The 26,388-nt window shown below is 34.0% G+C and overlaps 3 protein-coding genes across 11 annotated transcripts in view; 1 reads left to right on the top strand and 2 right to left on the bottom strand.

The window, feature by feature from the left end:
- Window positions 1–637: 637 nt before the first annotated feature.
- On the bottom strand, window positions 638–4,780 carry LOC113397878 (cell cycle checkpoint protein RAD17). 2 transcript variants are annotated; one of them, XM_026636403.2, is made up of 10 exons: window positions 4,591–4,780; window positions 4,421–4,519; window positions 4,056–4,347; window positions 3,777–3,942; window positions 2,099–2,227; window positions 1,641–1,822; window positions 1,391–1,549; window positions 1,127–1,320; window positions 916–1,037; window positions 638–838 (listed from the first exon to the last, which is right to left on the bottom strand). In XM_026636403.2, the coding sequence occupies exons 1-10, from the start codon at window positions 4,597–4,599 to the stop codon at window positions 739–741; spliced, it is 1,452 nt and encodes a 483-aa protein (XP_026492188.2). In that variant the 5' UTR covers window positions 4,600–4,780; the 3' UTR covers window positions 638–738. The 2 variants fall into 2 exon arrangements, with proteins under 2 accessions (XP_026492188.2, XP_064072871.1); XM_064216801.1 differs by lacking the exon at window positions 638–838 and having other exon boundaries at window positions 916–1,003.
- Window positions 4,781–6,388: 1,608 nt separating this feature from the next.
- Window positions 6,389–8,179, top strand: LOC113397880 (NADH-quinone oxidoreductase subunit B 2-like). The gene is made up of 4 exons (XM_026636406.2): window positions 6,389–6,513; window positions 6,609–6,916; window positions 7,120–7,308; window positions 7,934–8,179. The coding sequence occupies exons 2-4, from the start codon at window positions 6,615–6,617 to the stop codon at window positions 8,070–8,072; spliced, it is 630 nt and encodes a 209-aa protein (XP_026492191.2). The 5' UTR covers window positions 6,389–6,513; window positions 6,609–6,614; the 3' UTR covers window positions 8,073–8,179.
- A 2,803-nt stretch (window positions 8,180–10,982) lies between these two features.
- Tay (tay bridge) overlaps window positions 10,983–26,388 on the bottom strand; it is a 51,038-nt gene continuing 35,632 nt past the window's right edge. For 3 of the 8 annotated variants that reach the window (XM_026636613.2, XM_026636616.2, XM_026636619.2), the window contains 10 exons: window positions 17,841–17,900; window positions 16,093–17,718; window positions 15,746–15,900; window positions 15,528–15,657; window positions 15,181–15,380; window positions 14,746–14,861; window positions 14,052–14,317; window positions 13,775–13,906; window positions 13,322–13,381; window positions 10,983–13,205 (listed from right to left, as the gene is read on the bottom strand). In XM_026636613.2, coding sequence (XP_026492398.2) covers window positions 12,210–13,205; window positions 13,322–13,381; window positions 13,775–13,906; window positions 14,052–14,317; window positions 14,746–14,861; window positions 15,181–15,380; window positions 15,528–15,657; window positions 15,746–15,900; window positions 16,093–17,718; window positions 17,841–17,900 — 3,741 coding nt within the window. In that variant the 3' untranslated portion in view covers window positions 10,983–12,209. Of the gene's footprint in view, window positions 13,206–13,321; window positions 13,382–13,774; window positions 13,907–14,051; window positions 14,318–14,745; window positions 14,862–15,180; window positions 15,381–15,527; window positions 15,658–15,745; window positions 15,901–16,092; window positions 17,719–17,840; window positions 17,901–24,807; window positions 25,414–26,388 lie in introns of those variants that run through there. The other 5 variants (XM_026636620.2, XM_026636615.2, XM_026636614.2 and 2 more) reach the window with 5 other exon arrangements.

Raw genomic sequence — 26,388 nt, 5'->3', positions numbered from 1 at the left:
TTCTCATAACACATTCTGTAATTAAAACAAATTGAAATTGCTATCATTGTTTTATTTTAAAATAATATAGAACATATGAATACAAGTTAAAGTTTCAAATAGGTGAATAAAGTTAAAGTTAATAAGTTGCAGAAGTTATTATTGTTGGAAAGTGTCCATCTTACTATATTTTTAGATTATTATTTGACTAGCACTGAGTGACTAACGTTGTACATTTTTGATACTTCATCAAAATCATTAATTTTAAATAATTTATTGGAAACTGACCTGAATTCTTTTTTTTAAATATAAAGTTAGTACTATCTATTTAGCATCCTCCAATTGGTCTTGAGTTTTGGTATACATATGAATTTCGACGTGCTGATAACGAACATGATACACATTTTTTTTTAAAAACAAAATCTACCTAAAAATACAATATTTTTATTATTATTATTATACAACTACTGTGGCAAACATCTTTCCCTACCAGTAGATTTATCGCAATAAACGCGAAAAACAATGGAAATAAATGAAAATATATATATTTTTAATTTTACCTTAAAAATAAACTTGCTGGTTTTTTGAACGCCATATTCGTTATCAGTGCGAAATCCATTACCAAAAAAAAAGCAGATCAATCGACCAATCGTAAATATTTCACACAAAAACAGATAATCGATGTACATTGAAGAAATTAATAATTACAATAACAGAACAGCCGTACGCTTACAGGATGGGAAAATACTTTTATACAATTTAACTGCCAATTATTTTAGTATATGTCAAATAATCTGTAACAATTACTTTACCCTTATACAGGTAGTTTGGTTCTAAAAGTGGTAATTCATTGAGGGATCTGAAACAATGAAACAAAATTACAAAGTGCTTTTACATAAAATAATCACAAAATATATTTATGAAATAAAATCTTACGGATACTGTATTCTCATGTTTTTTGGTCCTCGCACCGGATTCCAAGCTGATACCGGTGACTTGTTTGCTATCATTAGACCAGCTACTGCTGTATATAAACCATATTCTTGACATATTTTTTCCTAGTATATGATATAAATTAACTTTGTTTTAACTTTTCTTTACAATACAAGTAGAACATTAAATGAAAATATATTAAAACGATTCTCACCCTCCATTCAGCTAGCATACAATCTCCTTCACTGAGCGTTGAAGCAGCCTTATCAACGTCATTGATACATGAAAAATGTGGCAAGTAATTTTCTTCTAAAAAATTAATAAATGAGGATGGATGGCTTAAGAACTGTTCAATAACATCCTTCGGAGCATGACTTAAAGATTTACGGCCATCAGGTGTAGATATTTCTAAAAAAGAATTATGCAACATAGTTAAACTTTTCAAATTTTAAAAGTGTAAAAATATTATTTTAATTACCTTTAGGATTCAGTACTCTTCCAACACCATGTAATATGCTCACGGTTTGATCTTTTCCTAAGGACATAAATTTGTTGGAAGCTGTATTTTTTTTTCTACTTGTTTTATTTTTAACTTCCTTTTCTTTAATAATACTGGTTTCCAAGTTGACCACCGATCCTTTAATTATACTTTGTTAAAATTAAAGTGAAACTAAGAACACTACTATTTAGGAGTTGCAGAATTTTACATTTTTTAACCAATTATGTACCTTTTAAAGAGGCGAAATGTAAATTTAATATTGCTGATCTAATATCACCACCAGACGAATTAACAACAGACTCAATTAGGTCTACTGTTGGTACATTGTATGTAGTAGTATATTTTTTACTAATTATATCTGCTGCTCTTTTCAAGGCTGCTTTTAACCCAGTTACTGAAACACTGTTGAACCTAAAAATAGTTTTAAATATAGTTAAGTTGCAGTCATCAAGAGAGAGGATTCAAAAATATGAATCATTCCTCATACTACCATTGAACTGCCAACCTTGTGAACTACTAAGATGTTAATATATGAATGGGCCATTCAGCCTTAAAACCGAAACACAAAAATACAAATTATTGTTGACAGTAGAAACATTTGTGCAGCATGTGGACAAGTTAACTATTCAGATATGAAAATTGATAATATAATTCATACTTATATTGTAATATACAACAAATACTTACATAATTTGATGAATGTTAAATTGCTCTTTCAAACTTGGAGAGAACAGATGAAAAGCCGTATTTTTATTGTCAGTGTGAGAGTCTGAACAAATAAATACTATAGGTGATTTTGCTCGTTGTTTGTACTGCCTAGAAGCATATAATAGTTGAACAAAGAGGCACCAATGATTCAAAGAGCATAATTATTATTATAATTTATCTAATTACTTAATAATCAAAAACGCATAATTTGCCATTGAAAAATGAATTGTTAACTAAACTTCAATGTCCACCGAACTAGACAAACACATGCATATTTTGTACACTTGTTTATGTACAAAGACAGGTACACTCAATTCTGACTCCCTCTTTCTCATAAACTATAGGGACGGCATTCTGAGATGTCAGCTTTACATGTTTTCCAAGGCATGCAAGAGTAACAATACTTAATTTCTTTCTCAAGGCTGCAGTGCTGAATATCTTGAGAAAAACCACTGAGACATACACCACCTCCACCTCAATACATCTTCTCAATATTTATAGGTGGTGGGAATATACTTGTACTACTTACAGCTTCAGAAATGTCCTTAATGTAAATTTTTATTTTGTAATACAGTCAAAATCTGCTATAATGACATTGAAGGGACTACTCATATTTAGTTGTAACAACCAGTGATGCTTATTTTTTTATGAAGTGTTATTATTGAATGTATAGGTCATAGGTATTAATAGGCAAAATATATTAATGTATGAAATAAAATTATATTTCGTTTATTTCAATCAAAACGTATGCATATTAAGAAAGAACAATGTCATTTTCCTGTATGCATAAAATCTGTAATTTTAGTTTGTTTGGAACAGTTCTGTCTTGTATACACATTTTGTAATTCACTTTGGAGTTTAATTAGCGTATCATTATAAATTCCCTGCATGTGAAACTGTTCATTAAAAAGAACAATCTTGCGTCAATCATTGAGACCATCATTCAAAGTTGCCACTGTAAATTGTTCATCAGTTCGTCATTTTACAATTACAATATCATCTTCCGTAGCCGGTGCACAAATCGCAATAGACCTATCTACATCAATGCACTCGTCTGCTTTAGTACTAATTGTTTACAATACACCTCAGCTGGTTGTTCTACAGATATAATTCTCCAAAAACATTAGCCAAATGTGGTTGTTTAATGCGGTATTTCGTAGTAAGCAATGTCGTACAAAGCAATATTTTTGATAAGACAGTTATATAGCATTCAGCCGGGACCTTTGATTTTGGTCAATATAACCAATATGTTGTTCTAAACGATGTCGTCATAAACGATTTTAATTGTACTTGCATTATTGCTTAAATTTAAGTAAAAAAAAAAAAAACAAACAGCATGTACATATTATAGGTGACTTGTATTCAATAATATATCTCCTTTTACATTTAAGAAAATTTGGCATGAAAAAGTAAGGTATTTTTGTATTGCACTATCAATTCAGTATTAACAGCTTATCTCTCAAATTTAAATATCAAATGTATTCTGCATTATATTTTTTATATCATGCAGAAGGAAATGATTTCCTTAATGTAATTCTTATGTTGTATAATATGATTAATTAATAACCCAGATGAAATGTTAATAGTAATTTTATAGTTTAAAGCTATAGTACTTTGAACATATTACAATTAAACAATTACTTTCAAATATACTCACTGCAATATATCTATAAACTCTGATGGTGACCTTAGAAAAGCATTAGGAAAATCTTCTACAAGTACTAATTTACAGCTATTGTTGTCCAGGAGTGATGTGAAATTTGCCGAATTTATTATGAAATCAAGAAACTTTTTTGATTGTGATTCCTTAAATTCGTAATCTCCTGAAACATAATAAATAATTATATTTCAGGACACTTATCCCATGTGAAACATAATTTGATACTGCTGTAGATTATAATATCATTAATAGAAGTAAATCCAACAGTAATATTACCAAACTCTGAAGGATACTCAATATCAAGAGGTGTAATCCATTCAGAAATTTTTATATTGTACTTGGAAGCTATTGTGCGTATAGTTGCAGTTTTGCCACTGCCCACGGGTCCTGATAGAAACAACATGTCATTGTTACTGTTAACACAGGTTGTTTTAAGCCACTCGTTAACTTCCTGTATTTTCTTATTATGAACAGCTAAGTCTTCTACATTTATGGGATCGAAATTCTTTATCCAATTCTTATCATTTATATTGGATGGTATATTCGCAATAGGCACTTTTAATTGTTTCTAAAAGTATTAAATAGATTTAACCACTGTAATATTATTTGATTATATATAATGATATATTTATTAAAAATACCTCATTAGTGGAAGGTTTTCTTTCAGGATTATTTTTTTTGGTCTTTTTGGGCGGTGAGCTATCATTAAATTCAAACAACGGTTTAAACCACTTTCTTTCCTAAAATAAAAAGTACTTATTACAAATAATATTTTTTCGAATAAGTTGTATGTAAAGAAAGTATCATATACCTTTTGCATTTTGGTATTTTATTAAACACGTCAAAGCGAATATTTAAAATCTATATAATTTAATCTTAATATTATGAAATGGAGTATGATTTATGTAAATACATTAAAAATGATCACAAAATAATCTTCGGGTTAATTTATTTTGAAATTTTAGATATCGTTTTGTTGACACTTGATATTACGACAGCTGACACTTTTTGTACTTGTCTTATTAGCTTTAGATACGAGCATTTTATATATTTTCTAATTTAAATATTATTATTTTTTATGAAAATATCACACTTATCATCATAATTAAAAAATATAATTACATTTTTAAGAGACTAGATGACCATATTTCGGATTCAATTTAATAATCGACCGGTTTTTTTATTAGAGATGACACTAGTTGCACGAGGTAGCCGAGTTACACTTACTACATTTCCATTATTGCTTTCACCCCCTGCACTATCAGAAAGCAGTATTACGATTTATACTGTAGTAGCAACTAGTACTAACATGATTACCTCCTGAACTCTACATTTGCCCAGAAATACAAGATCTCAATGTCCCATCCTTAGTGTTGTCAGGCGGTAAAAGATTAACAAAGTTTATTCTAAGCTACGGATGGACAAAAGCTTGTTTTCAATATAGAGCTACAGTAGAAGTACAGGACTCAGATTACATTAACATTTCAAACATATCTACACTAGATTATTTGTATAGGTTCCTTTTGCCAGATATTTTTACAGATATAGTAGAGCAGTCCTACGCCTATGCAATGTCCAATATCGATTGTTCTCTTGGATTTACACAAGAAGAATTATGTGATTTTTTTTAAGCTATACCTATACACTATTATAAGTGTCGATTACTGCTAACTTCGGCATCTTTGCACCGATTTTGGACGTATATATCAACAATATGTGGCTATTGTAAAAGCAAGATTACTCCAAAACTCACAAACAACCTATGTTTCTAAAGAATTTTCGGTTTGAGGTATATGAGGGTTTATCAAAACTTGGACGCGCTGCAAAGTGTGCGAAACAAAAAAATGTGTACCACGAACTAACCCAGTAGATTTGTCACGTTATAACAATATTGATCATTTTATGTCCATGACCACTCAAGGTAGATATAGTCTTTGTTCTAAACTAATGAGTTTTATATGAATAAATGCGAAGTCTGTTTGTGTTTTGTTACTGGTAAAGGTTATAAATAAAGATAGGAAGTGCCAATTAGACTATCATGTAGGATGTGTACTGTGATAATTTTGCCTCAACTTTGTGGTGTAAAGTATGACCTGGCATACAGAATAATAATTCATTGTTTTCCTGTATATCTGGTAATGTATACTGTGGCATTCATGCTTTTCCTGAAAAACCTGAAAACTGAAATTTATTTTTTATATTTTTCTTTTTTATTATATTATATAGTGAGTTTAAACTTAATTAAGGTCTAAACTCTACTTTCAATAAAAAAATATAACAATTTTGGAATTATTTTTCCTGCCAATTTAAGGGTTAAAGTTATAAATTTACCAGAATTGACGTACCAACTATATCTCAGGCTATTATTTACATATTTAAACCAATAATATTTTTTTCTAACGAGAATAAAAAAAAAATTGTTAAGATTCTTGTAATTTAAAACACCGATACTATTTTTCATACATTAAGCTACTAAATTAAATTACAATATAAGATTAATACAGTAACTATTTTTGATTCATATTTGTATATATTTAAGCACTTAATGTTATCAATTCTTATGTTAATAAATTTATTAAAATATAAAATGTAGTCACATTGACATTATGACATTTGACATATACTGTCATTGACAGTTTTAGAATACTCTTAGTTACGTAAAATATCTTTTTTTTCTGTAATTATTCTAGTGAGTTAAGTTATACAGTTAAAATACAGCTTATGTGCTAAGCCTGTAAGTGAAGTTAAGAAATTGTTATGAAATTAGTGATGTTAATGTTAAATGTTCGTTTATATAGATTTTATGAATATTGCGTCTTGGTTTTCCAGATAAAAATGCAAGCTATTAAAGCTCTTGGAGCTTCAGCTCCAACCGTTCTTTCAGTAGTCAAGAAAGGAGGGTTTGCACCCATTATAGATCAAATACGACAAACTCATTTGCCTGCACCAAACCCTAAGGAAAGACGACCTTATTCCCCTTTCCAAGACACTAGTAATGTGGCAGAATATGCTGTAGCTAGGCTGGATGACTTATTAAATTGGGGAAGGAAGGGGTCTATGTGGCCCATGACTTTTGGTTTAGCTTGTTGTGCTGTAGAGATGATGCACATTGCTGCACCTCGCTATGACATGGACAGGTACATTTAGATACTTTTATTTTGTTTTTGCTTTTTATGTACAAAATATATTGTGTGATATAAATTATGTCACATTTGATTTTTACATGAACATTAATATAAACAAATTTGAAATAAAAATGCCTTCCATTTTATTAAAATTGGGCATACAATATTTGATGTTCAATTTCTTCTTAAAATTGATATGGCAAATTATTTTCCAGATATGGTGTAGTATTCCGAGCTTCACCACGTCAAGCAGATGTAATGATTGTTGCGGGAACCTTAACCAATAAGATGGCACCTGCTTTACGTAAAGTTTATGATCAAATGCCTGATCCAAGATGGGTTATTTCTATGGGAAGTTGTGCTAATGGTGGTGGTTATTATCACTATTCATATTCAGTAGTCAGGTATATTAATATAAAAATATATAAATTTTAAATTAAATAAGTTTTATGCTAATAGTAGGAGTAGTCAAAAGGGATTTTTAGGGCTTAAACTTTCTAAATATTATTGTCTATAGTCTATTCCAAACACAAGAGGATAAAAGATAAATAAACAAAATTTGACAATTAATTGAATCATTATTATTGGTTGGAACAAATGGCATTTTAAATGTCTAAAGATGTTATAGCAACTTTGGAAATAAAATTAAAGTGGATCTATGTAGTAAAATGGAATAGTGAATAGTTACTTGGTAGGTACCACCCGCTCATCAGATATTCTACCACCAAACAGCAGCACTCAGTATTGTTGTGTTCCGGTTTAATTGATGAGTGAGCCAGTGTAAGTGTAAAAAAAAAAGATGTATAAAGTTTGTTTATCTTCATTCCTTCTTTGATCGGAATAAACTATAGGCAACATGCAATTACAAATGTTTATAATGAAAACCTCATCAAGTAGCATTAGCATAGTTATAAATGTCCATTTAAAAAAATATTTTTCTATAACATAATAATAATTTGTAATAAGAAGTGTTGTAAGACTAATCATTGACTTTCCTGCAATGTTATAAAGGAATATTTATTATTTCAGAGGATGTGATCGCATTGTTCCAGTTGATATATATGTTCCTGGATGCCCACCAACAGCAGAAGCTTTACTCTATGGTGTCTTACAACTACAAAAGAAAGTAAAGAGAATGAAAACTATTCAAGTGTGGTATAGAAAATAAATTAGAAGAACAGCGGCAAATACAAAAAATGATATTATGATTTTATTTTATCATTGCAGTAACATGATCATATTGTAGAAATATAATACTTTTTGTTTTTTTTTTTATTTATATATATTCATTAACCTTCTTGTAATAGAATTTGAAAGTAGCTATCATGAAAGAAGCATATAAAATATTATATATTTAATAGAAACCATATATTAAAATAGATAAAACAAGGATCCAAACAAAAAATTGTGTTATTTGATTAAAATAATTTCCATAACATAAAAGTAAAACAATACAAACTAATAATTCTATAATATGTGGTAAGTGAAACTTCAAGAGGCTTGAATAAGAGCACGCTTCTCCGGTGAAGGTTGGTAGATACTACGGACATCGGGGATATATCTTCAGTACAAGGTGTCGCGTCACATTCGGAGAAACTGACCTTATATCTAAGCAACGCCTGCGTTTCAGTTAAATGCTTTGCAGTTATAGAATAAGTCACATATAATTTCAAAATATAAAAAAGATGTCGGATCGTTCTGATCTTATCGTAAGATTATTTATGTATATGCCATAAAAATATTATATAAAATAGATGTGTTGATATGACACCCAGTTGCAACGAAGTTGCTTTTATGTCGTTCGAATGTGTATCGTTTTGCTTGTAGTAGGTATTTAGAGGGGAAAACATACTAGGACCCTTACTAATATGCAATTATATCTCTCATATATCTATGGAAACATATGTGGCAGGGTATCATCTGACAAGCAGATTTCCTCAAGATGTGTTCCTTTACCGCCGTATAATAACCATAACATATTTATCGAGACTATTTGAATAAGATCAAATAGTTTTTATAACAAAGTAGTATCATAAAATATCTTCGTCACGGAGGTCGAATTGCACCGCAATAAAACTAAAGTGATTTATTGTGTTAAACTGTAATTACGACTTACTTATATTAAATAGAAATAGTTTAGTATCTTTTTCTCCTCTATTTTAAAGCTATTCACAGGCTCGTGTTATCAATTAAATATTGGAATTAGTAGAAAAAATGGCGCGCTTGATCGTATATTTTAAACGTAGGTAATAAATAATAATATTTCCAGAATTAGTAACTAAATCATAAATAAGGCTTGAATTATTTAAGTTAAATAGCTTTTATTTTATATTCAGAATTACCTGAGTAAATTAGTTATTCACATAGTGATTACTTAACAATATGTATTGATATATATATAGGTTTTGGATATCCTGCTGATTCAACATGACGCTGCCGTAAATAAAAGTAACAAGATACTATTTTTTTAATTACTAGACTAGAGCAAACAGCTAAATAGATTTTCTTTAATCATAGTTAAAAACAGTCTCCATCAAGTAATCTTTCAAACAAAAAAAAAACGATCGAAAACGGTTCATCAGTCTAAGAGATTCGATAACACGAGTAACACCTTTTGTATCTTAAAAAGCTAATTTGTTTTGCTGTTTCGGTTCATAGTATGAGTGAACCAATATTTTAGTTCTTATGATCAGCAGCTATTTTTGCTATAGTCGAATTTCATTACGACCGATTCAGTGATTGCCGTGATGAGAAACACGGACAGAGTTATTTTTGCATACTCACAAAATCTTGTGATACATTCAAGTACTGACCGATGCCCCTGAAATTTAGATATTTTTTATTATTTTTAAAAATATTCATTTAACCTTGTTTCTGTTTAGTAACTTGGCACGACTAACGTAAAGCATCGAATACGATTGTATTGGATAAAATACCTTGAAAAAAATAATTTCAATTAAAAGCCAAAATAAAAAAATGAAATCCCCTTAGATTAAATAATTCGAATAGGAATGATTTGAAATTAAGCGATCATAATGAAAGATATGATTGGAGACAGTTTTAAAAGAAGTAGTTCTACAAAAATGTGTAATGATTATTACATAAGACGAAATTGTTACAATAAATTTATTTTGTAATTGAGTAAGTTATCAAGTACTTTTTCCACGCAACAATACTCAATATTTTTATAATCTAAACTTTATAATAAATATATTATTTATAATATTATAAAGATCAAGAGCAACTAACAATTCGAACTCTATAGTTATCTTGAACCATAATTTGGATATTAATTGTTAGTTTTAATATAAAAAAGACACCCCCCGAAAATAATTGACTGAAAACTTAATTTAGTATTCAATATGTTATTATGCAATGGGATGCGGCTGTTGTTTCGAAAGTTCGATTTTAAATACATAGTTTCTGGAAAAGTAAAGGAGTTGAAAAATATTAATTTCGTTATTACAAATTTTAATTTTTGATATCTTAAAAAGGATGATTTCACGTGGCAGAGTTCTTTTTTTGTTTCATTTTAAAGATATTATAAGATGGACCCTCAATATGGAACTATATTCCCGGATGCAATTGTTCTTTGAGTCAAGTTATCATAATTTATTACCAAGATTTAAGGAGAAAGTATTTTTATGAATATACACGTTCGTCGGGTATACCCTACAACCGACTACTGAAACGTAGACGTTTGTCAAAATTAACCAGTAATAAATAAAGGGATCTGTTATAGTAACTTCCAATAGGAAATTAATAAGAACAAATAAAATTACCTTTTTTATAATAACAAAAATGACATGTCAACATTATTAGTTTGAACATTTCTGTATAATAGTGAACAAATCAATAAAACCAAGTTACTAAAGTAATTTTTAATTTTGTTTTTTTATAACTTTGCTGAACTCGCAAACAACACTAGTAAAATAAAATAATTATTATCCATTTCACTATTTGAAAATTAGGTGTTAGATATATTTATATGAAATTTGTTCACTTAAATTGTAGTTTTCAGAACAATTTTAAATTAAAATATATTTAAATAATTATAAGAGGCATAAATAAAGTCATGTTGGTATAAAAATCAAAAGTTTTAATGGTATTTTCTGAATCGCACCAAGCTTTCATTTACTTTTAGTATACAGAATGATTTTTGTATAAACTATAATACACTTTTCCGAGTTACCCTTCATGAAATCATGAGAACACAATCATTAATAATGTGCCTTAAAACAGGTTATAATAATCATAATTTCAATTTTGTCTGACTTAACGTGCATTAACATTAGATTTTAATGGCACATGTAGAGTTTATTAATATAAACCATAAAACACTAGATGGAAGCATTGTCAGCTTGATATTATCCTCGAAACTAATATGAAAATAAGTTTAAGAAGTAGATAACACGATAATATGATTTCATTTATTACTGTTAATATATTATCTAGCTGCAAATAGACACTACTTTAAAGTCAGACAAAATGTATGTTTCACAATATAATAATATCACATATTTTAAATGCATTAAGAAGAAATGTCATCTGCTATAATATGTAACGAAATTGTAATCAATCTTATTCGAAGACAGAAAAAGAAAGTATAATATAAATAAATAAATAATCCACCACTGGTACAATTGAAAAACCATTATGAGATTTTTAACGGAAGTGTAAATTAAACTCCCGGTAGAATAATAATTTATGGGATTTTTTCCTTTGTATGACGTTAAATAAACCAATTCTATATTTTAACACTAATTTACAAACTAATATTTACATTTTATTTATAGGTATATATAAATATGTATAATTATATCGATAGCGATTCCGATAATCCTATCCTTCACATAATCAGCGATTTAATGTATAATTAACTAATAATGGTCACAATAACAACTCGATAGATATTTTCATGTAAATAAACAAGCAGTAGTGTACAGGCCGGCGCGTCGGGCGCCCTTGTTCTCGTCCTATATTGCACATGACACTTGAGCGATCGCTCGTTTCATCTGCTCCGCTAGCCGCTGGTCGCCTCGCCGTCGATCGCTCCTGACCGACACGTCCTCTTAACGACTTCACTCAGCTACATTACGATTTAATATTACACTAAGAGTCAAACGTGCCGAGACAGATGGTTGGCGAGACTAGCGACCGTTTTTTCGAAAGCGACGTTACAATAAATAATTTTCTATACCGATAATGTGAAACGATACACTTCGAATTAGTCGTACTCTCACTCGGCGATGTCATTTAAGTTACGCTATGTACACGGGGAGCGGCGGGTCGCGGGCGGTCGCTATCATCGCGGTTCCTCTTTTTTGAGCAGATCGAGCGGCGCCAGCGGGGCCAACGAGGGAGCCAGAGGTGCCAATGGGGCCAGCGGCGCATGCGCACCTAATGGCGGAAGTGGGCCGCCCGGTAGGGTTCGGTGCATTAATGGGCTCGATTTCATCTGTTGATGGTGCGCGTAAGCGCTTAACATTTTTGCTCGGTCTTCTTCTGCACGTATCGCCGCTTCGACTAGCGGTGCGAACCTCATATGTTGTAATGGATCAAAGGCGCGATACGGATCCCAGTGGGGTGGCGGAGGGTAGGCAGGTAGAGTCGGCGGCGGGCGAGGGGGTTCCTTGCGATCATCCTTAGAAGGTTCCGAGACCCCATTTCGTAGAGGAGAACGCGTTCGTACTCTCTCGAGATCGCGTTCACGTTGTTCGCGGGCCTTTCGTCGCTCTCGTTCCTCGCGATCTCGTCGTTCACGCTCTTCACGTTCGCGTCGCGCACGCTCGCGCTCCTCGTGTTCGCGACGCACTTCGGCAGCGGCGGAGACTGGCGGCCGCACTCCACGCCACGCATCGTGTATTGAGCCCATGGGGGGACCGTGGTGCACGCCGTGGAGCGAGGACGAGAGGGCGAGCTCGCGCCCGTACGCCGAGAGGCTAAAGGGAGTGGGCGCGCCGGGATAGGCACCGACGCCGTACCGCCCGAACGGTGATACCCCTGAAACGCCCAAATGTCGGTCAGAGGGCGCTCCTAGAGAAGCGGATGTGAGAGACGGCCGCGCGGGGTACCGGACGATACCTAGGGGCGCGTGATGAGATAGGTATGGGCCTGGGGGCAGTTCGTAAGGCGAGCGATAGGTCGGCGGCGGCGGCGGCGCAGGTGTAGGGAATGCGCGAAGTTTATCCTTTTCAGTGTTACTGACAGACACACTAGCCCCTCCTGACTTTTCCTTTTGTTGATGGTTGTAGATTTCCCAGGCGATTCGCACATGCATTGCGTTCCATTTGCCAGTTTTCTGAATAAAGAAAACAATTCATTTTTAAAGTCTTAGTAATTAATCTTTATACAAAATCATGCAAAATAAAGAAGAAATATTTGCATGCATATAATATAGTGCGAATGGAGACCTACCATAACAGCAGGACGTGGTGGTGGTTTAGTGGCGGAGTCGCTTGCTGCTGACACTACGGGCTGTTAACATGAGGCGATGCAATGTTAATGATGATAGAGCAAACTAAAGAGGGAAGCGTTAAGCTTGCTTGCAGTGATGGTAGCAATACAGGAAACATGAGATAAAGTATGGAATATAGAAAACCATAATTCCCCAAAGAATTTTAAATAATATTAATAATAATAGTCACTAATGAAAAAGCAGAGCAAAATGGTAGAATGATAATAATATAATACTAAACGTATATAGAAATAATACTAGATTCTACAGGTTTAATGTATACAGTTGCAACTATAAATAATATCATATACAAATTGAGAAAACTATGGATAATAATTTAATATTCTATACACCTTACAGGTTCTAAAGATCGATAGAGAAGTAGTTTGTTTAACGCAAGTGAATGTATTTACCTTAGGTGCATATGTTGTAAGTGGTGCTGGTGGTACATAAGGCGCCGTCGGGTGTAAAAGACTCGATGAGTATGGGTAACCCAGGCCGATACCAGTTCGATACAGTGATGTCATCTTTCCAACATCCTTGAACTGAAAAAAGAATAATTTATGAACGTTAAAAAAATGATACCAAAGAAGAGATCATTAGTAATATATATATATATATTAATCATCCTTAAGTTTACTTTTTTATTAAGATAGAATACTGAATTCAAGAAAATCGTATAGCACTTACTAAAGGTGCATGCGGTACCAGGAGCTGATGGGGATGGTGTGGTCCGGGCGGCGCATGAGGCGCGTGAGGCGCGTGCGGCGCGTGGGGGGCGTGCGGCGCGTGCGGCGCATGGGGGGCGTGCGGCGCGTGCGACGACGGCGGCGGGTGTTGGTGCACGTGTGTGTGTTGATGCTGGTGGTGATGTAGCTCGGTACGAACGCCGACAGCTCCTGCCGCAGCCAGAAACCGGTTGTCTAGCTCGCGACGTAATAAATCCGCGCCAGGACCTTGAACATTAGACGATGTGGTAAATTACAAATTTTAATCTCGTTAGAATAAATATTCTGTGAATATCATTTGTGATAACACTCGGGCTGAATGTTCTTTTCAAGTATTCACATTGATTAGGCTTTGTGTACGGCTTTCTGGGTAGGAACCATCCATTCATAACTTAGTAAAGCTACTTTGTATTACTATGTTTCCGTTTAATAGATGAGTAAATCAGTGTAATTATCTGAAATAACATCTTAGTTCCCAGGGTTGGTAGCGCATTGTCGATATAAATTTAAGGAATAGTTAATATTTCAAGCAGTGCCAATGTCTGGGCGATGATGACCATTTATCACCATTCTGTTTGCCTTCTTATAAAATATATAAAACAAAAATCTGATAGAAAAAATAATCTACGGTAGATATAGGAATAAAACCAACTTACTTGTTTGAAAAAGTGACTCAGCCGAAAAAGGATTCGGGTTAGGCGGACCAAGAGGCGCGCCAAACAAAGGCGGGGCGGGCGCGAACCCGGTCGACCGATCCGCAGCCGACGGCCTGCTGGAAGATAAAATATAAACATTAACTATTGTGCGAAAATAATATAATATAGTTTTTACGCAAAATTTGTAAAATATTTGTACTTTAAAATATACATCTAAAAAAACCCGTTTTTATGTAAATTTCGATACTGTTAGCACTTAAAATATATTATACATCAATTTGTTATGTCATACAACTGCTGCAATAATGTAGTTATAAAAAATAACAGTAGCAAGAAACGTCGTGAATTATGACAATAATGATTTCGGCTATCTGGTAAATTATATCTAGCAAATAGGGATGGTAGGTACTAAGACTTTTCAGCGCGTATACTCACGTTACCCCCCAGTGCGCGGGTGGCTTGGCGCTTGAGCTGATGCTGGGCACAGTCGGCACTGGAGCTAGCGAATGCGCTAAATGTGTAGCGGCCGGTGTTGGCGCAGTCGGCGTTGGCGCAGCGAGGCCCGTCAGGCCTCCGAGAGAGCTTAGACCGGTGTTTAATGATCCCAAAGAACTGCCCAATGCTGGAACTGGGCCCTGTATCCACAAAAATTTATTAAGACAGCCGATATACTTAATCGCATAAATAGTATAGGAATTATTATAATTGTATACTTAACTATTAATTTTTTAGATATTAAATGTCATTTACGTGTCTATTTTATAATAAGAATATGAACTCACAGGTAACTGAGCAGTCAGAGGCGCGGCGAGCGGCGCAGCGAGTGGTGCAGTCAGCGCTGAAGACACTGTCGGTGCCGCACTTGTGCCACCAGTCGCTGGCGTGCTGCGCGACAAACTGCTAATGTTGCTGCTGGAATTAAGCGAAATTAAATGTTAAGCTTACGCCTTAACATAGCTTTGTTTTCTATTAATTTACTAAAGTTATTAACAAATTTCACCTAAAACTTTCTCGCTCCCTGTTTGGACTGTGTCCTCTCGGTGAGTAAGATAGCGGGGCATGTGATCCTGCAGCGCCTAATGAGCCTGGCGTGTGTGGTCTTAGACCTTTTGGAGTTTTAGGTGCTACTAACGGCGATGCCGACAAACTCGTCCTCTGAAATAATAAACAATGCAATATAGTTACGTATATTCGATTAAATCATTTACTGCAGGTATAATTGACTGAACAATACAACTGATAAACCAAAATAAATATAAATATTACATTACATAACAACGAATTTAAAATTTTTATTGTTTTAAAAAACTTCTTTACGTACATTTTGAATAAGAATACTATACTAACCGTATCAGCCGAGTTTCTTGGTGACGCAGCAGATGGAGGCAGGTAGGGACTGTGTTGTAACGTAGGAGCGTAAGGCGCGTATAATGTTGGATATGAGCCGCCCGTGTACACCGCAGGCGGAGGGTAGCCGTTAGTTGCCATCGCAGAGCTTATAGCAAAACTCTCTGAGCGAGATGGGACTTCACTAGCGACTGGTAATTGCCTTGAGTCTACCATCGGTGGTGCCAGTGGATGACTCACGCTGCTGCTGCTCGACGCAGGAGTTAATATTGCTGGTGCATTAGATGTTGGAGATGGATCGATATGGTTCATTGGCTGATGTAACGACACAGCCGGGGCTAATGGCGCCGCATGAGGAGGCATGCTCAATCCAGAATGTTTAAGACTCGGTGTAAAACTAGACAAAGTACTGGTGGTCGTGGCACTCGAAATAAGAGGCGAGCTCATATGGTTTGGCGCAGATGTTGACAATGGATTCGTATTATTCATTTGCATATTATTCTGGTGGCTCATAATACTATGGCTTATAAGAGGATGGCTAAAATGCGTCGCAGTTGGCGGATTAGAAGTTGAAGAAGACATATGATTTGAAGATATGTGGTTCGCCACGCTAAATGCCGTGTGATGCGAGGATCGACTAGCATAAACAGGCTGTACGGAATGTTTCTGTAAACTCGATTGACCTTGATAAGGTATCGAATGGCTGTGAATACTGGAACTTAGACTCGAGTTTACATGACTAGACGCGATCGAAGGCGTAGGGTATGGGCGAGATGCAAGCGAGGGAGACATAGATCGACCTGTTTGTGTTTGACTCGGAAGACTACTAGGAGTAGACGCTGTCGGCAATTGCGACGATATACTCTGTGGCACGCCGTTTGACACAATACGATTGGGGAACGAGGTAGGAACGGAAGGAAGAGTCTGTGATGCTGGGGAAGCATTTCGAACATCATGGCCGGGCATTACAGGATGCGACTGGGTGTGGGGTACACGGGTAGGGAGACTAGGGTGGGATGCAGGCGTTGCAGGTGACGCCATGTGTGGCGGTCGCGGTGCGGCGTGATGCGCATGGAGATCGAGAGGAGCATGTGGCTGTTCAGCAGAAGGTTGCTCGGTTCGCGTTTCGTGATTAGTATGACGATAATCAGGAAGTGCAGCAGCAGCGTGTGCCTGGTAGGCAGTGTGCGAGGGGAAGAGCGGCGAAGGAGCTGGAGGTGCAGGCGGTGCCGGGGTCGGACTATCAGCCGCTGCACGTGCACCCGGCTGCAGCTTATTATTGCTTGCGGGTCGTTCCGGCGTGTCCGGGCCTGCTGCGCCGACGGGTCGTGCTGGGATTTGTGTTGCAGCATGGCCATCGATGGCTGGTATGTGAGCACCGTTGGGGCGATGTGGAGTATCTGCTCGGAAGGGAGGCGGCGGCAGTGCGGGTGGAGGTAGCGCTGCGGGCGCAGGTGACGGTGCAGGCTGCGGCAAAGGTGCGGGTGCAGGGCTGGCACTGCCACCAACAGGCGCTCGCGACAATGCCAATGCGCCGCCGCTCCCACCCCGCGCTACTAGCTCATTCTTGCCGCCGCCGCCGCCACCCGCACCCGTTACCCGGAACAAAGAGCCGGCGTCCGACGCCTGAAATAAATATGTATAACATTGATTTGGTTGATTGGTTGAGTTTTTACTACAATTTTATGTAGGCTTATATACCACATGTACTGTTTAAAAAATCAAAACAAATATAGAATAATGCTTACATCATCCATTGATGCGTCGTGATATCTTGGTGAAGCATTTCTGCTGTTTTCTGGACTCGCCTGCAACAATAGTGTTCATTTAATATTATACGTCAAGTTAATTTATTTTTGATTCGTTTTAATTTTAAGTTTTCATGTATACATTAAACAATTTTTGTTTTTAAATATATTGGACAACATCACATACATTACTCTGATCCCAATGTAAGTAGCTAAAGCACTTGTGTTATGGAAAATCAGAAGTAACAACGGTACCACAAACACCCAGACCCGAGACAACATAGAAAACTTTTTCTACATCGACTCGGCCGGGAATCGATCGCGGGACCTCGGAGTGGCGTACCCATGAAAACCGGTGTACACATTACTCGACCACGGAGGTCGACAAATATTTATTTTTAAATTTATATTTTAAATACTATTAAATGCAGTAGAATAAGTTGTCTATAAAAGGCTTTGCTGAGATCGTTTTATTTATTCATAAGGCAGGTGAGGGACCAAGCCAAAGCCAGCTGGTATAATGTACACATTAGTATTCTAGCTTATATTCATGTACACCTATTGTTCTTCACTAATATCTGCTTGTTTCATCATGTTCTATGGATATAATATAGATACACAATTGGAACATGTTTTATATATTTTCAATACCTGTGTTAATTTTAAACACAAATAAGTGCAATAAGAATAGAATAACTTAAAAAATTATCTCGATAACTTATTTTATATCAACATAAATATTGATACAATTTTTGTTTTTTTTTTTTGTTATTTTGATTGTTTACATCAGAAATAGCATTTATTTAAATTCGATATATATACTCGAAAGAGTGCCACGATAACCACGAAACTTTCTATCACAGGATAGGATTAAGAAGATTCAAGTTCCACAAGAAAACAGCATTATATTAATTTCGTACTTAAAATACCTTTTTATATATAATATACATTACACGATTTTATGTAATCTATATAATTTTGTTTAGAAAAATACACATAGTATACCTATTTATGGGAGCACTATAGTATTAAATAACTAAAAAACCCTCCATACCATGTTACTAAGACAGATGACCATTTGTATTCATGAGAAATAATTGCGTAAGTTATTCTTTCACATGATCGGACTTAAAATATAGACGTAAGATCTCGAAATGTTATACTATATGTTATATAAACCTCGTAGACAACACCACATGGCCTTCGATTGGTAAATATAAAAGATAGTCGTATTTTTTAAAAGGTAAATTGCGTAGATGCCATTTTGTTTATAGTAATAATAATTGCAATTTTTTGTTTAATTTATTAATAGCTTATACTAATTAAACTTAATAATTACTTACGAAATTTGATAAATCACATTATACATACATACATTACATACATTAACAGCTTGTAAATTTCCCACTGCTGGGCTAAAGGCCTCCTCTCCCTTTGAGGAGAAGGTTTTGGAGCATATTCCACCACGCTGCTCCAATGCGGGTTGGTGGAATACACATGTGGCAGAATTTCGTTGAAATTAGACACATGCAGGTTTCCTCACGATAGTTTTCCTTCACTGCCGAGCGCGAGATGAATTATAAACACAAATTAAGCATATGTTAATTCAGTGGTGCTTGCCTGGGTTTGAACCCGAAATCATCGGTTAAGATGTAAGCGTTCTAACAAATGGGCCATCTCAGCTTTTAAAAAAAAAAAATCACATTATAAGCGATATATATCCCAATGTGTAAGTAGATATTAACGAAATACGATTTTAAATGGTGTCGATGTGAATGAAACTTTTAAAGAGAGATCGCAAAGTAATAATTTGAAGACATTTACGATCGGCGGAGTAAATGACTCAATAAAGTTATTTAGGGTATCTGAAACGTGAGCTACAAGGTTTATTTACGATCGTTCAGTTTAATTTCATTACAAAACAATACCATTTTACAGTATCATGTTTTCGAAGATATTATTATTCATTTAACGATAAGATGAGGTTAACTACATATTATCGTATTATATATTTTGTTTGTTTAGGATAAAGAAACTTCAAATTATCGATTAGTTTTTTATATTATGTCAACGTCAATAATCAATTAACAAAATCCGACTGATTTGGTAATTATTATTAAGAAAACATTGTAGAATACCTATACGTGTATTCGTCACATTAAATGAAACTTATGTTAAGAAAAAAACTATATATATATGATAGTAAGTCGATATAAGTTATATACTATCTTTAATAAAATAATCTAATATTAACGCATATTTTATTATTTTAACGAATCTTAGTCAATTTTATAGTAATTATATTTCGCTATGTAGGTATGTTACGTTACGGTCGGTAAACATTTATACTAATTATGAAAGGATGGTACGAATTACGAATTTAACCACAAGTGGCGTATAAAGATAGTCAGTCAATCGATCGCGCGAAACGAACAAATCGTTTTGGGAGCGTTCTGGCAATTGAATGTTTAGTCTTATCCGGCGATTCTGGCGAGGGTGGGTCGCCGGTCTGCAACAATGGAGTGATAAATCAAGTATGGAGCGCGCGTGCCGGCGGGAGGCGGCGGCACGGCGTCCGGTGGCCGATTCGCAAGGCGGCGACTTTCAAAGGAGCCGCGGTTCGGCGGTGCTGCCTGTCTTTTGTAATAGACACCCGGCTATTACTTAAACGATGACACGGTATGATAAATTTATGCCTTCAATATGTAGGCTGATTTATAATTTGGCAATACTTTACTGGTCGGCTGGTTGGTTTCGTCGTTCGCGTCATTTTATGACAAGATAACATGATAAATTCGTCTAAGTGCCCCGATCGCATCCACTGTTTAAGACGCAATAGCTATATAACAAAACATCCAAATAAATATTTATAATCGGTATAAATCAGAGACCAAGATTTATAAAAGTTTTACAAATAAAAAATATATGAAACGTGAGGTGAATGATCGAGACAATGTTTGTGAATAAATTATACAACTTATAATAATGTAAATATCTATATTAATTGTGTGTGCGGATTCAACGAGATATAAATGGATGGTATCAAGTATTTAATGTAGTATAATTTAGCCAGAGACAAGAAAAGAATGAGCCATAATTCTGTTCAAGAAAAATAGGTCACGGCTACTTGCCAAGATACTATCATTTCAATAAGGAAAACTCAATTTTTACTCTATGTGAAAAGAGTATTGAATCGTTTAAAATTATAAATAATATTACAATTCAAACGACTTTATGAATAACGTCGAAATATTTTCGTTGGTTTTAAATAAATAGCTATTCATATTTCCACAGTGTAATACCTGGGTATTATAAAATCACAACATATTCTTAAAATATACATTCGACGGTGAGTTTTTATAGAGACTATGAATGTTGGCCACTTGTCAAAACGACTTAACATTAAAATAGATAATCACACAGATATTAGCGCGGTGAGTGATGTTGTGTCGACAAGTAATAATAGTTTTGTAGAGCCCGACCGCGAGGAAAACACGCACAAGTTTAAATAAACCAGCAATAAAAATAAACGACCCCATTAGTCAACGCTGTCAAAGCAAAAAAAAAAAGAGAACAGGATTTTTTTTACCATTTGTCGTGACAAATGTTAAAAAATACAACCAACATGTTTGTTTTGATATTTTATAATATTGAATATGAAATGAGTAATGAAAATGTGATATGTATTTGATTGATATGTTACAGAAGGAATAGACATGCGACATAACTTTATACCGATATATCATATGATTGAGGTTTTATCGTGGTTATTATTTACAAATGTGTTTGAAATATTAAGGTTAAAAATGTATGGAAATGGTAAATGTTAAAGGAATGACACGAACGATATAGCACATAATATAGTTTAATTGCGTCCAATCGTCTCCCGTTAGATAAATACTATCAAAGTATTTTCTGTAAAATATATCCTACTAAGTGTTTCCATAAAAATTAAACAAATTATACCTCTTTAGAACATTACTACGATTTAATAATTCAATATATAAATCGCTTTGTTTGCGGCTTATGCTATTAAAATAATCTGATAGCACATATTTCAATAACGAATTCAAAACGGATATTAAAGTATAATCTGAATACTCCGACCGCAGACTCACACTCCCGTCTCCGCCCCCGCTGCTATTGTTGCAGAGCAAGGAGGGAGGGAAAAAAAAAACGACCTGATAGCTTTTCGCCCCTCATTCGAAATTCTAATACTTTCACAAACTTTTAATAGGATAGGACTTAAAATTCAACGAGAATTTAGACTCGCAGGAAAGTTCAAACAGCGGCTCGCGATCATAGCCATCGGCAACTTTCTAATGGTCTACCGTTTCCATTATAGATTTATCGGATTAAAGCAGGTTTATATAAACCGAGCAAGATCGTAAATCGCTTTAAATAAATAACTCTCGAGTCTAGTTTTATTAAGTAGCCAATCACTTAATAAATAATAATATAACAAATGATATTCGGTCAGCCATCGTAGGTTAAATCGATTATTGTTAAAATATTTTTTCTTTGCATAGTTTTATTATTATAATTTGTACATTATAATAATTAACACATTTATTCTTATTTATTAGAACGAATTATAAGGTAATATTATAATATTATTTATAATTTATATTTACATATAATAATATATAATCATTTTAAACAAATTTTTAGGAGAAGATTGAAACGTCTTGTATAAAATTGAACAAACCTTTATAAGAGATTTTACTTTACTCCAATTTTTGTTGCTAAGTCATGGAAAGATATTTAGTTTCGTTATTTATACTTCTTTAAGAATATAAATAGTTTATAAGTACGTTATTTAAATCCAAAGAAATAAATTTGTCTGAACATTGTGAAAAAAAAACACTCCTAAGTACATGATATGAATATTTAGAACGGGAATCGTTTGTTCGTGACAAGAATCTGTATACCATGCAGGTATGTATACAAAAATTTCCTATCGTGACAGCGAATGCATAGTAAACAGCAGCCAGATAATTCAAACAGTGTTACATTATATTGTATTATAAGACTAAAGTATAATTAAGGCACACTTTTAATGTAACAACTATTGAAGCAAAAGGAGTAAGTAGTAACGCATGAATAATTATTTAGTTGTCGTTTTTATTTAAGATCTATACCTAAGCCGCAAGAAACCATGATAAACGTCATACCTAATAAAACATGCCTTTATTCAGTTGGCGCATTACTGAACGGCGATTTAACATGAACCACTTACTTTAAATTAAAATAATAAGAAGGAGATTATGCGAATTCATAAAATGTTCTCTCGTCTTCCGTGTATTATATCTTTCGAGTATTTTACACTTTTTTAGAATGTTATTTAATAAAGCCGTCCAAGAATATTTATAACGTTTAATTAAAAACGTTAGTCATTTAATATGAATACCACGCACAATATGATTATAAGTTTGATAAAATTTGTCAAAACCGATTTGCTCGGCGAACCCTGGTTTTAACCTGGGCTTGTAAACTAACCACTTGAGCAACAAGACAGTCCATGTAGATATGATGTGGTGTCAGTACACAATTATTAAACATAATCACGTCGACTACTAACAAAAGTATTTTTAATGTAATAAATATTCGTCACGGTCATCTAAATATCAAATACGTTGCCATTTTTGTTTGTTCCATAAGGCAACGAGAATTATACTGTTTAGTATTAATTTATTTATCGTGTGTACACAAATCCGTATAATATTGACTGTATTGTCATATAATATTGACACAGCCGGTTATGTTTACTATGTGAACGGAAAAATAACTCGAGACTCGAATTGTATTAATAATCAAGTAGTTACACGAGATACTCTGGTACCACATTTTTGTAATCTCTGCTGTTAATATTTATTTTAAATTATTCGATATGATATTAAATTATTTTAATGTTATACCGAATACAGCGAATACTGGCTACTTTAAGGTATGGAATATTTATTAAGTCGTAAGCCGTCAGCCATTATCGAAAGATCTTTAGGTTTAAATAAAGCGACAACTATAATACAAAATTAATTAATTGCATACGACACGAACTGATAGTAATCTTTGGTGTATCATAAATAATAATTTACTATCGCATGTTAGCAATAAATTTAAATTTAATCGGCGGGCAATAGAAAGTATAATTATGTAGTTAGTTACCAGCGCTATAATATAACATTTGACCGCATTCATACGGGATGGCGATACGAGCTATAAGTAGTCAACCGCGTTTGTTTGGGCTATCGTGACTAACTGCAATAACAATTCTATCACGTTTCTTGATATGGACGTATTGTTAATTAATAATTATGTCACTGGGTGTTTCCAGAGCTCATATAACAGGAAATATGTTAATTGTTTAATAGTATTGAAACGAGGAATGAGTTACTTGTTTGTTCTTGTAATAAAATAGTTTACATTATTAAATAAAAAATATTATAAAATATAGCTTTAAAGAGTTCTTTACCATAGATAAAGCTACAATTATTACAACTATCAAGAACAACGGTTATAGTAAATGTATCTGACATCTATGTTAATGGTGCAATTGCTTTGACCGTTCTAGATTTCAAAACAACCATCAACAAATTAATTTATTATTAAATATATAATTTATTATTAACTGAATATATTACGATCTTTTATAATTTAAACACGAGAGTACCGTTCAGTTACTAGCAAAACATAAATAATTGTCTATGCAAATAACGATAAATAAAACAAAGACAAGCAACTGATTTATAAGATAGTTTAAATTGGAGAGTGTCCAATTTTCATCTATGTGGAATGAGATTGTGAGGAAATCGCACACATATTAAAAGTGTTCTGCCAACTGAATTGATGTGGCGATGAATTAATTATGTTACGAACTTAGTGTAACTAGTCAAGTGTTCCAAACGTTGAGTTGTATGGTTAAGTCAATACATATTTTTATTTCGTGTAACGTACGCTTATTATATACCTCATTAACAGTTTCATTCTTCGCTTGCGACCGTTTTGCATTTTCCTTCTCCGTCTTCACAGGCTTTTCGTTTTTATTACCTGTCACCGATCCGTTGTTTTCGGCCTTTTGTTTATTGGTTTTTTTCTTGCCTTCTTTCTTGCTACCACCTTCAGCATTGCTTTTGGGTGAATCTTTGATCCTCACTATGGTAACTTTTTTAAACTTCTTTTACACGTTTATTTGCTATCAATAGTTTATTAAGCGCACAATCACTTAAATCAACACACACATTAATTAATTATCACAGTGGCTCAAGTTCTAGAGTAAACTCATTAAGGTAATATGAAACACTAGAACTTATCCGTTAATTGGTTTAACAGTAACCGGCGTCACAAAAACTGTTATAACACTTTGCACAAATTCATTAAGATCCAATTGAAAATCACTGCAATCCAGAGAACACTGTAATCCATACAATAGCATTCGTTCCGGGAGCTGGGTGCAAATCTGTCAGAGAATAAAAATAACAATAGATCGTGATTCGAACGGCAGACAAAGACAGCAAGTATACGTTTACAGAGACATGACATCGGCCTGGCGGCCGAGGCGAGAGTGCGGTACGAGGCGGCAACTGGCGAACCGCGCGGCAGGCGGCAGGCGGTAGCGGCACGGTCGGTCGTCGTCCGCTGCGGCCCGCACCCCGCGCCTCGCGCACGCGCCGCCCGCCCAACAAAACGCTCCGTTGAGCATTTCTCGCGATACAATACACATGTAAACGGCTTTCGAAAGCTAATACATACCCCCACGTAAATATACCATCCGGAAAATAACTGTTGTAGCCGGATTAATACTGTGATTTGTTTTATTTTATCTTAGATGTAGCTGTATACGAAACATGAATAATGGAGAGCGAATTATTTAAAAAATAAGCAAAACCAACCAAGTGTGAAACAATGAATTCAGTTATTATTCTTTATGTTTACTGATATTTATTTTATGTATTATCGTTGTATCTTAACTATGACAATAATATAATGTTTTCCACCAATGGTAACTATTTTTTGTACACTTATCTAATTTATAAAGTTATGTAGTGTCTATGTGTTTAAAAGTTTATAGTCTTTACATTTTTTTCGTTACATATACCTATGAATAAATAAATGTAATGGGCTTTTTAAAACTTCATGACACAAACGCTAAAGCACTTTTTATTAAAATTTGTTCCGTATAAATAAAATTCAACATAGGTCAACAGTTGAATTATTATTTTAATAACTTTACTTTTTCTTGTTCAAAAGACTAAACTACATGTTGTTAAAAATTAAAGAGTTCATGATGCTGGTTTGAAACTGGAAGTTCAATATCAGACCAGTATTTTCAGGATGACTACTATTTACATGTCTTACTATATATTACTTATATACATGTCAACTATATGAGTATTTTATTACAATAATTGAAACAAAAAAATATAAGCTGTAAGTTAAATTTCAGAGTTAACTTTACAAATTCCACTGCTACGTAAGTGGCATACATTATTCACGGATCCATTTGAAGTACGTCGCAATAAAAAGCTCCCTTCAGAAAATATTAATTCAG

The sequence above is a fragment of the Vanessa tameamea genome, chromosome 13 (assembly GCF_037043105.1).
Source record: "Vanessa tameamea isolate UH-Manoa-2023 chromosome 13, ilVanTame1 primary haplotype, whole genome shotgun sequence".
NCBI lineage: Eukaryota > Metazoa > Arthropoda > Insecta > Lepidoptera > Nymphalidae > Vanessa > Vanessa tameamea.
Note: the sequence above shows the minus strand (reverse complement) of the source record. Positions and strands in the feature narration are given on the sequence as shown.

Bases quoted from the DNA above. Each gene is read 5' to 3' on its own strand.
- LOC113397878 (XM_026636403.2), bottom strand. The intron at 1,321-1,390 runs GTAATTAAAATA...ATTCTTTTTTAG, and splicing joins AAGAGTACTGAATCCTAAAG to AAATATCTACACCTGATGGC. The intron at 839-915 runs GTAAGATTTTAT...TCATTGTTTCAG, and splicing joins AACATGAGAATACAGTATCC to ATCCCTCAATGAATTACCAC.
- LOC113397880 (XM_026636406.2), top strand. From the start codon at position 6,615: ATGCAAGCTATTAAAGCTCTTGGAGCTTCAGCTCCAACCGTTCTTTCA. The intron at 6,917-7,119 runs GTACATTTAGAT...ATTATTTTCCAG, and splicing joins CCTCGCTATGACATGGACAG to ATATGGTGTAGTATTCCGAG. The intron at 7,309-7,933 runs GTATATTAATAT...TTATTATTTCAG, and splicing joins TATTCATATTCAGTAGTCAG to AGGATGTGATCGCATTGTTC.